The 7,536-nt window shown below is 57.4% G+C and overlaps 1 protein-coding gene across 1 annotated transcript; it reads left to right on the forward strand.

The window, feature by feature from the left end:
- The first annotated feature begins 639 nt into the window (after positions 1-639).
- Positions 640-7,526, forward strand: MED22 (mediator complex subunit 22). The gene is made up of 4 exons (XM_008070809.2): positions 640-817; positions 2,665-2,745; positions 4,346-4,554; positions 7,193-7,526. Exons 1-4 carry the CDS (start codon positions 695-697, stop codon positions 7,380-7,382), a joined length of 603 nt encoding a protein of 200 aa, XP_008069000.1. The 5' UTR covers positions 640-694; the 3' UTR covers positions 7,383-7,526.
- The last annotated feature ends 10 nt before the right edge of the window (positions 7,527-7,536 follow it).

Raw genomic sequence — 7,536 nt, forward strand, 5'->3', positions numbered from 1 at the left:
CCGGCACCGAGGCTGGTCAGCGGGCCGGGGCCGAGGGCCGAGGGCCAAGAGGGGCTGGGCCCGTGTCCTGCCAGGCGCGCAGGGCACGAGCTCCTCATCCCAGGGCCTTGGGGAGCCACGGAGGAGGGTTAAGCAAGGGAGTGAGACGACCAGACACTTTTCCGGACCTGTTCCCTGTTGCCTGGAGGCTGGAGGGAAGGAGGCCCGATAAGGATAAGGGCCGGAAGGCGGTGGGAGTGGCAGGAAAGGGACGGATGGGAGTAGGATCCGAAGGGCTCCCTGGATCTGGGGCCTGGCTAGGGTGGTGGCTGATGGCTGAGAAGTCCTGCCAGGCGACTGCAGATGGGGAGCAGGCGGGGAGCTTGCAGGCCTCCCCCAAAGGCGCTGTGAGCCTGGACAGTGAGAAGCCCTGGAGCCCTGGGCAGGGCTGGTCAGGATTGCAGGATGAGCTTCCCCAGGGAGAGGGGTGGGTGGGCCAAAGGGGAGTCCCAGGGCCCACTGCAGGGCCCGATTGAGTGGGCTCAGCTGTGTCTGAATCAGTGCCTTTATTTGGGAGAAAGGGAATCTCCAGAGTTATGTGTGTTCTGCTAAGGGGGGGACATGGAGGGTGGCTGAAGTTGGCTTTGCCCACACTCAGGTCTGTCCTGCACTCTGGGTCCCAGGCTTCTGCGCCCCGTGCTGCCTGAGGTCCCCCATGGCCCAACAGAGAGCCCTGCCCCAGAGCAAGGAGACACTGCTGCAGTCCTACAACAAGCGGCTCAAGGATGACATCAAGTCCATCATGGACAACTTCACGGAGATCATCAAGACCGCCAAGGTGGGTGGGGCCCTGTGCTGACCTTCTGAAACGATGAGAAGGTGCAGGGTCCAGAGAGGGTGGAGAGAGACCACGTGGGTGACCTGTGTTTCAGGCCTGGAGACCACTTTTTCTTTTCTTTTTTTTTTTTTTTTGAGTCAGGGGTTGCTCAGGCTGGAGAACAGTGGCAAAATCATCACTCACTGCAGCCTCAACCTCCTGGGTTCTGGTATTCCTTCTGCCTCAGCCTCCCAAGTAACTGGGACTACAGGTGTGTGTCACCACACACACAACTAACATTTTGATTTTTGTAAAGATGAGGTCTCACTATGTTGCCTAGGCTGGTCTTGACCTGGGTTCAAGCAATCCTCCCACCTCAGCCTCCCAAATAGCTGGGACTACAGGCATGAACCACTGCACCCAGCTGAGATAACTTTCAACAGCACCCACGGCACACAAAGCCTGCACTCTTCTGGGGGCAGGACAGACAAGGTCCTTGTCCCCATGGAGAAAGCATTTGGAGGGTGGCAGGGGTATTAACAGTAACAAACAAATGAGTAAACCCAACACTTACAAGTCCTGGCAGACTAGGGGACATTGGCCAAACTGCCACGGCTCCATGTCCACCCCTTACTAGCAGCATGGGTTTGGATGGCAACCTTATGCCTCAGTGCCTCAGTTTCCCCCATGTCATAGGTTCCTTGTGATGACTGATGAATTTATCTGTAAGTAAGGCAGTTACTGTGGGGACTACCACAGAGCGATTGCATGTGAGCAGGGCAGTGGGTCCAGGGAGAAGCTAAAACTCACATCAGGTTGGGCGTGGTGGCTCACGCCTATAATCCCAGCACTTTGGGAGGCTGAGGTGAGAGGATTGCCTGACCTCACAAGTTTGAGACCAGCCTGGACAGGCGAAACTTCATCTCTACAATAAACTTTTTAAAAATGAGCCGGGTGTGGTAGAGTGCGCCTGTAGTTCCAGCTATTTGGAAGGCTGAAGCAGAAGGATCGCCGGAGTCCAGCAGGTCGAGGCTGGGGTGGCCGGGAGCGGCCACTGTACTTCAGTCTGGGCGACAGAGTGAGACTCCAACTCAAAAAAAAAAAAATTAGCCGGGCATGGTGGCGTGTGCCTGAAGTTCCAATTACTTGGAAGCTGAGTTAGAAGGATTGCCTGAGTGCAGCAGGTTGAGACTGCAGTGGCCGTGAGCGTGCCATTGCACTCCAGCCTGGGTGACAGACTGAGACTCCAACTCAAAAAAAAAAAAACAACCTTACACCACTGTTGGGTGCAGTGGCTCACGCCTGTAATCCCAGCACTTGGGAAGGCTGAGGCGGGAGGACTTGGGCCCGTCTAAGCAGGGGCGCGGGTTGCAGCCAGGGATGGCTTGAGCTCTGCAGACTCAGCAGGTTGGGTGGCCAATACAAGAGTGGACACTAACATCTATTTAGTGCATGCCGTGTGTCAAGCCGAGTTGTGACGGCTGCCTGTGCCCTGTCCCACCGAAGCCTCACGAGATCTCTATGAGGTGGACACTGTTCTCTCCATTTTCAGAGGAGGAAACTGAGGCTCAGAGAACTTAATCACTTGCCCAAGGTCACTCAGCCAATAACTGGCTGAGCCAGGTTTTGAGGGTTTTTTGTCTCGTTTTGTTTTGTCTTTGAGTCATGGTCTCACTCTGTTGCCCAGGCTGGAGTGCCAGAGGTCTGGCTAGCCGAGTGCAGGGTCCATAGAGAGCACAGTAGATGGGATGTGGCAGGGGTGGGTGTGCTGGGTAGATAGCTGGTTACTGTGGGCCAGGCTGGGTCAGGGGTGGGGACACCCGATTGTTCTGCTGGGCAGACTCACAGCTTTCTTGTTTGCCCCCTAGATTGAGGACGAGACGCAAGTGTCCCGGGCCACTCAGGGTGAACAGGACAATTACGAGATGCACGTTCGAGCTGCCAACATCGTGAGTCGCCAGGATGCAGGATGTGGCGAGAATTGGTGCCCGCTGGAATTTCCTGTGGAGAGTAGAGGGTACCGTGGCACTGGTCTGCTGTCTTTCCCCTCCGGAAAGCCACAGGAAAACACAGAGATGCTTTGGTTTTACCTCTTAGCAACTTTTTTTTTTTTTGAGTTGGAGGCTCACTCTGTCGCCCAGACTGGAACGCAGTGGCCGCTCCCGGGCACTGCAGCCTCGACCTGCTGGGCTCCGGCGATCCTTCTGCCTCAGCCTTCCAAGTAGCTGGAACTACAGGCACGTGCTACCACGCCTGGCTGATTTTTGATTTATTGTAGAGATGAGGTCTCGCCAAGTTGCCCAGGTGGGTCTTGAACCCGCGGGCTCAGGCAATCCACTCACCTTGGTCTCCCAAAGAGCTGGGATTACAGGCTGAGCCACCGAGCCCGGCCTGATTTTTTAATCTTTAGAGACGGGGTCTTGCTATATTGCCCAGGCTGATCTCAACTCCTGGCCTCAAGCAAGTGCTGGAATTACAGGAGTGAGCCACTGTGCCCAGCAGTGGCTCAGCCTCCCCAAGTGTTGGGATTACGGGGATGAGCCACTGCACCCAGCAGTGGTGTGAGTTGGTTGTTTTTTGTTTTCGTTTTGAGTTGGAGTCTCACTCTGTCGCCCAGGCTGGAGTGCAGTGGCACGCCCATGGCCACTGCAGCCTCGACCTGCTGGGCTCAGGCGATCCTTCCAACTCAGCCTTCCAAGTAGCTGGAACTACAGGCACATGCCACCATGCCCAGCTAATTTTTTTGATTTTATTATAGAGATGAGGTCTCGCCAAGTTGACCAGGCTGGTTTCAAACCTGTGATCTCAGGCATTCCTCTCACCTCAACCTCCCATAGTGCTGGGATTATAGGCATAAGCCACTACGCCTGGTCCTGGTATGAGTTTTTTTGTGGGTTTTTTTGTTTGTTTGTTTGTTTTTGAGTTGGAGTCTCACTCTGTTGCCCAAACTGGAGTGCATGCAGTGGCCACTCCCGGCCACCGCAGCCTCGACCTGCTGGGCTCCGGCGATCCTTCCGTCTCAGCCTTCCGAGTAGCCGGAATTACAAGTACGCACCACCACGCCTGGCTAATTTTTTGATTTATTGTAGAGATGAGGTCTCGCCTGCCCAGGCGGGTCTCAAACCCGTGGGCTCAGGCAGTCCACTCACCTCAGCCTCCCAAAGGCGCGGGGTTACAGGCTGAGCTACCAAGCCCGGCTGGTATGAGTCTCTAATGAGCAGAATGTGTACTTGCATAACTTCTCTGATGGAAGATCAGTCCTGCAGGAGTGGAAGTCAGAGGCTGGGGTGAGGCGGGGCTCCGGAAGCAAACTCACCCTACCTGCTATTGAGGTGGGAATTAGTGATCCTGCCCTCCTGCAACTTCCATTCTAGTTTTCTCACTTAATTCTCACAAGCAACCCTGTAAAGGTCAATACTGTAGTCCCATTTCGCAGACGAGAAAGCTGAGGCTCCCAGAGAGGCCACTGCTTTCCCGGTGTCTGCCACCCACAGGCAGGGCCGCCATCCTCTCCTGACCTTATGCCTGCCTTGGTTCTGATGGCTGCAGGTCCGAGCTGGGGAGTCCCTCATGAAGCTGGTGTCTGACCTCAAGCAGTTCCTGATCCTCAATGACTTCCCATCGGTAAACGAGGCCATTGACCAGCGCAACCAGCAGCTGCGCGCCCTACAGGAGGAGTGCGACCGGAAGCTCATCGCCCTGCGGGATGAGATCTCCATCGACCTCTACGAGCTGGAGGAGGAGTATTACTCGTCCAGGTACAAATAGGGCTGGACTCCCGTGCAGAGCAGAGCAGGCACCCGCCTGCTTGGGCCTGGCCAGCAGGTGCAGCTGCCCAGCCCTAAAGGGCTTCTGCTTTTCCAAACCCTGCTGGCCTTGGCAGTGGAGCCAGTGCCCGAGTTTCCGAGCAGAGCTGGCCAGAGCATTTGATGGACAGACAACTCACCAGCACCTGTCGGGTCCCCGGCCCTCCCCACAGCACAGCCTGACGAAAATCACAGGACTTCCGCCAAGGCTGGAGAAGGGTGGGTGCCTGCCTGACCTCCCCAGGCAGTGGTCTCTTCCTGAGACTGCCTCCCCTGGCAGTGCCTTCTGGGCCTCTGCTGCTCCTCTTGGCCTTCGAGTCCATATTTAGAGGTTTTGGCCAAGTCTGGACCCTCTCAGCCACCCTGGCTCATGTCCAAGACACCAGCACTCACCCAGGAATGCAATTCCATGTGGATGTCACCGAACCCCACAGTGTGAAGGCAGGGGCAGTCCTAGGAGGGAGGAGGACAAAGCTCAAGCAGAGAATGGCCTTGAACACCAGGCCAGGTGTAGTCGGGTCTCCACTTTCTGGTCCAATCAGCCTTATCCACAGAGCTGGGGCCTGCCTGCATGCCAGGCCCTGTGCTGGGCCCCGGGAATGCAGAAGGTGCACGCCCTGTATCCTGGCCCTCGTAGGGCCACTTAGAAGCCCCAAACCTGAGATCACTTAAGTTGGAGGGGCCCTGAGAAATCAGGCACCAACTTTGATTGACGTAGGGGGAAACTGAGACTGGAGACAGGAAGGCTTTCACTTCCACCCCTATTAGCTTAGAAAATTAAGATTCAGTCTAGGCCAGGCATGGTGGCTCATGCCTGTAATCTCAGCACTTTGGGAGGCTGAGGTGAGAGGACTGCTTGAGCCCAGGAGCTTGAGACCAGCCTGGGCAACATAACAAGACCTCATCTCTACAAAAAATACAAATAAAAAAAGATGGAGTCCAGCAGACAGAGTCGATGCCCACCTCATGCCCTCTCCTAGACAAACCTCTTTTCTTCTTGGTGGTGTATTTAAAAAGTCCCTTCTTGCTCCACAGAGACCATGCTGGGAGCTGGTGTGACATGGGACTTGGTTTTTCTTCTTTGGGGGTCAGTGCCAATGCTCAGCTGGAACAGTTTTAGAGTGTCCCATAAGGCTCTGGGGCCATCTTTGCTCCCTGATATCAGTCAGCTCAGCAGACAAGTGGCAGAGAGGCATCCTGAGGTGTTCCAGACCCTTTCAAGGATATGTCTTCCTTCACAGCCCTGGGAGTCCTGCATATCCCCATGTGTGTCCCCTCGAGGCAGCCGCTGCCCCTATGACCCCAGGACTGAGCATTTGTGGACGGTCACTCAGCCCTGCTCTGGCTGGAGGGAAGGGAGGGCCAGGGTGGAAAACGGATCTGCCCAACTGTGCAGCAGAGCTGGGTGGGGACCCTGGGCACTTGTACACCAGGCTCCCTGTGTCCTCCCCCATCGGCTTCTCCCAGAGGGCCTCACAGACCAGCCTATCCCTTCCTGCAGGCCATCCGGTCTATTCCAGCCACCCTTGGGTACCTAAGGAGGGAGGCCAGCCCTGCCCCCTCCACAGCTCCCCGTGGCAGAAGCAGTTGTCCCTTCCTCTGCATGTTACCTTTAAGCTGCCAGGGCTCCGGCAGGTCAGGGCCGTCGCTTCATCTGCTGCTTCCCCAAATGCAGGTCACCTCATGCCTGCTGGTCACTCTGCTCCCTCCCTGCATGAGCCGCCCGCTGCCCACCTCTGCTCATGACTTGCTCTTTCTGGCTCTGCCTCTGCCCCTCTGCTCTCCTGGGGATGCCTCTCTGTGTCCGGGACCGTTCTGAGACTGAGCACTGAGGGCAGGAGCAAGGGAGGGAGCCTCTGCTGCTCCTCTTGGCCTTCGAGTTCATATTTAGAGGTTTTGGGCCCTCTCAGCCACCCTGGCTCATGTCCAAGACACTAGCACTCTCCCAGGGTGGGCTGTAGGAGAGAGCCAGGGCCACCATTTGCACCTTAGCCGGGTGGGGAACGCCTGTGTACTGCGGTAGGGGGAATGAGCCCCCTTCCCAGTGCGCTTCCCCGCATGTGCCAGGAGTGTTCCCCATGCCAGAGGTTGGGGTGCAGGGAGGTGCCCAGGCCTGTGTTCCCGTCACCCCAGTCAGGCCAAGTCTCAGGCAGGACCAGACCCCAGAAATAAGACAGGGCCAAAGTGTAGTGACTGAGGGGAGACTAGATAGCCCTGGAGGCTGGTTCCCACGGCGGGGGAACAGGGAGAGCAGCCAGGCTGCTAGCCTGCAGGAGGAAGAGGATGGGGCAGGCAGGAGGCACAGCAGGTGGGAACAGGTCCTCCGGGGAAGCAGGGCAGGAAGGGCCTGCCGAGGTCCCCAGGCCTGTTGCCGGCTGGGCCAGGGTGGCTTCCTCCTTTCAGCATGCGAGCATGACCCCACGGCCCCCTCCCTGGCCAGGCCTGCTGGATGGAGGGGCCGCACAGAGAAAGAAGGGCAAAGCAGGTCTGGTGTGGTCTGTTTCCTTAACTCTGCTCTGTCTTGCTCCCCCTCCCGGCTTTCCTCTATGCCTGCTCCTGTCTCTCCCTGGGGTTTCTGGTGGTGGAAAAGCTCAAGCCTTTGCGAAGCTAATGACCTGCCTCTGTGCGAAGCTTACTGGAGGCTGGACCTCGACACAGACTCCGCTGACGGCCTCTCGGCCCCTCTGCTGGCATCCCCGGAGCCCAGCGCTGGCCCCCTGCAGGCAGTGGCCCCTGCCCACTCCCACGCTGGTGGCCCTGGCCCCACGGAGCATGCCTGAGCCTCCCGGGCTGCCCTTCCTGGGCCCCAGTTTCTCGGGAATGAAACCCAGGGCTCCCCTCTGGACGAGCCACAGCTCACTCAGTTCAGCCTCGGTCCCCACTTGGGGCTTTAGGACTCTGGAGCCTCTGGCCTCCTTGGGAACCTCATCCACC

This window comes from Carlito syrichta, unplaced genomic scaffold (assembly GCF_000164805.1).
Source record: "Carlito syrichta isolate Samal-C Ts95f unplaced genomic scaffold, Tarsius_syrichta-2.0.1 Scaffold314018, whole genome shotgun sequence".
Classification (NCBI taxonomy): domain Eukaryota; kingdom Metazoa; phylum Chordata; class Mammalia; order Primates; family Tarsiidae; genus Carlito; species Carlito syrichta.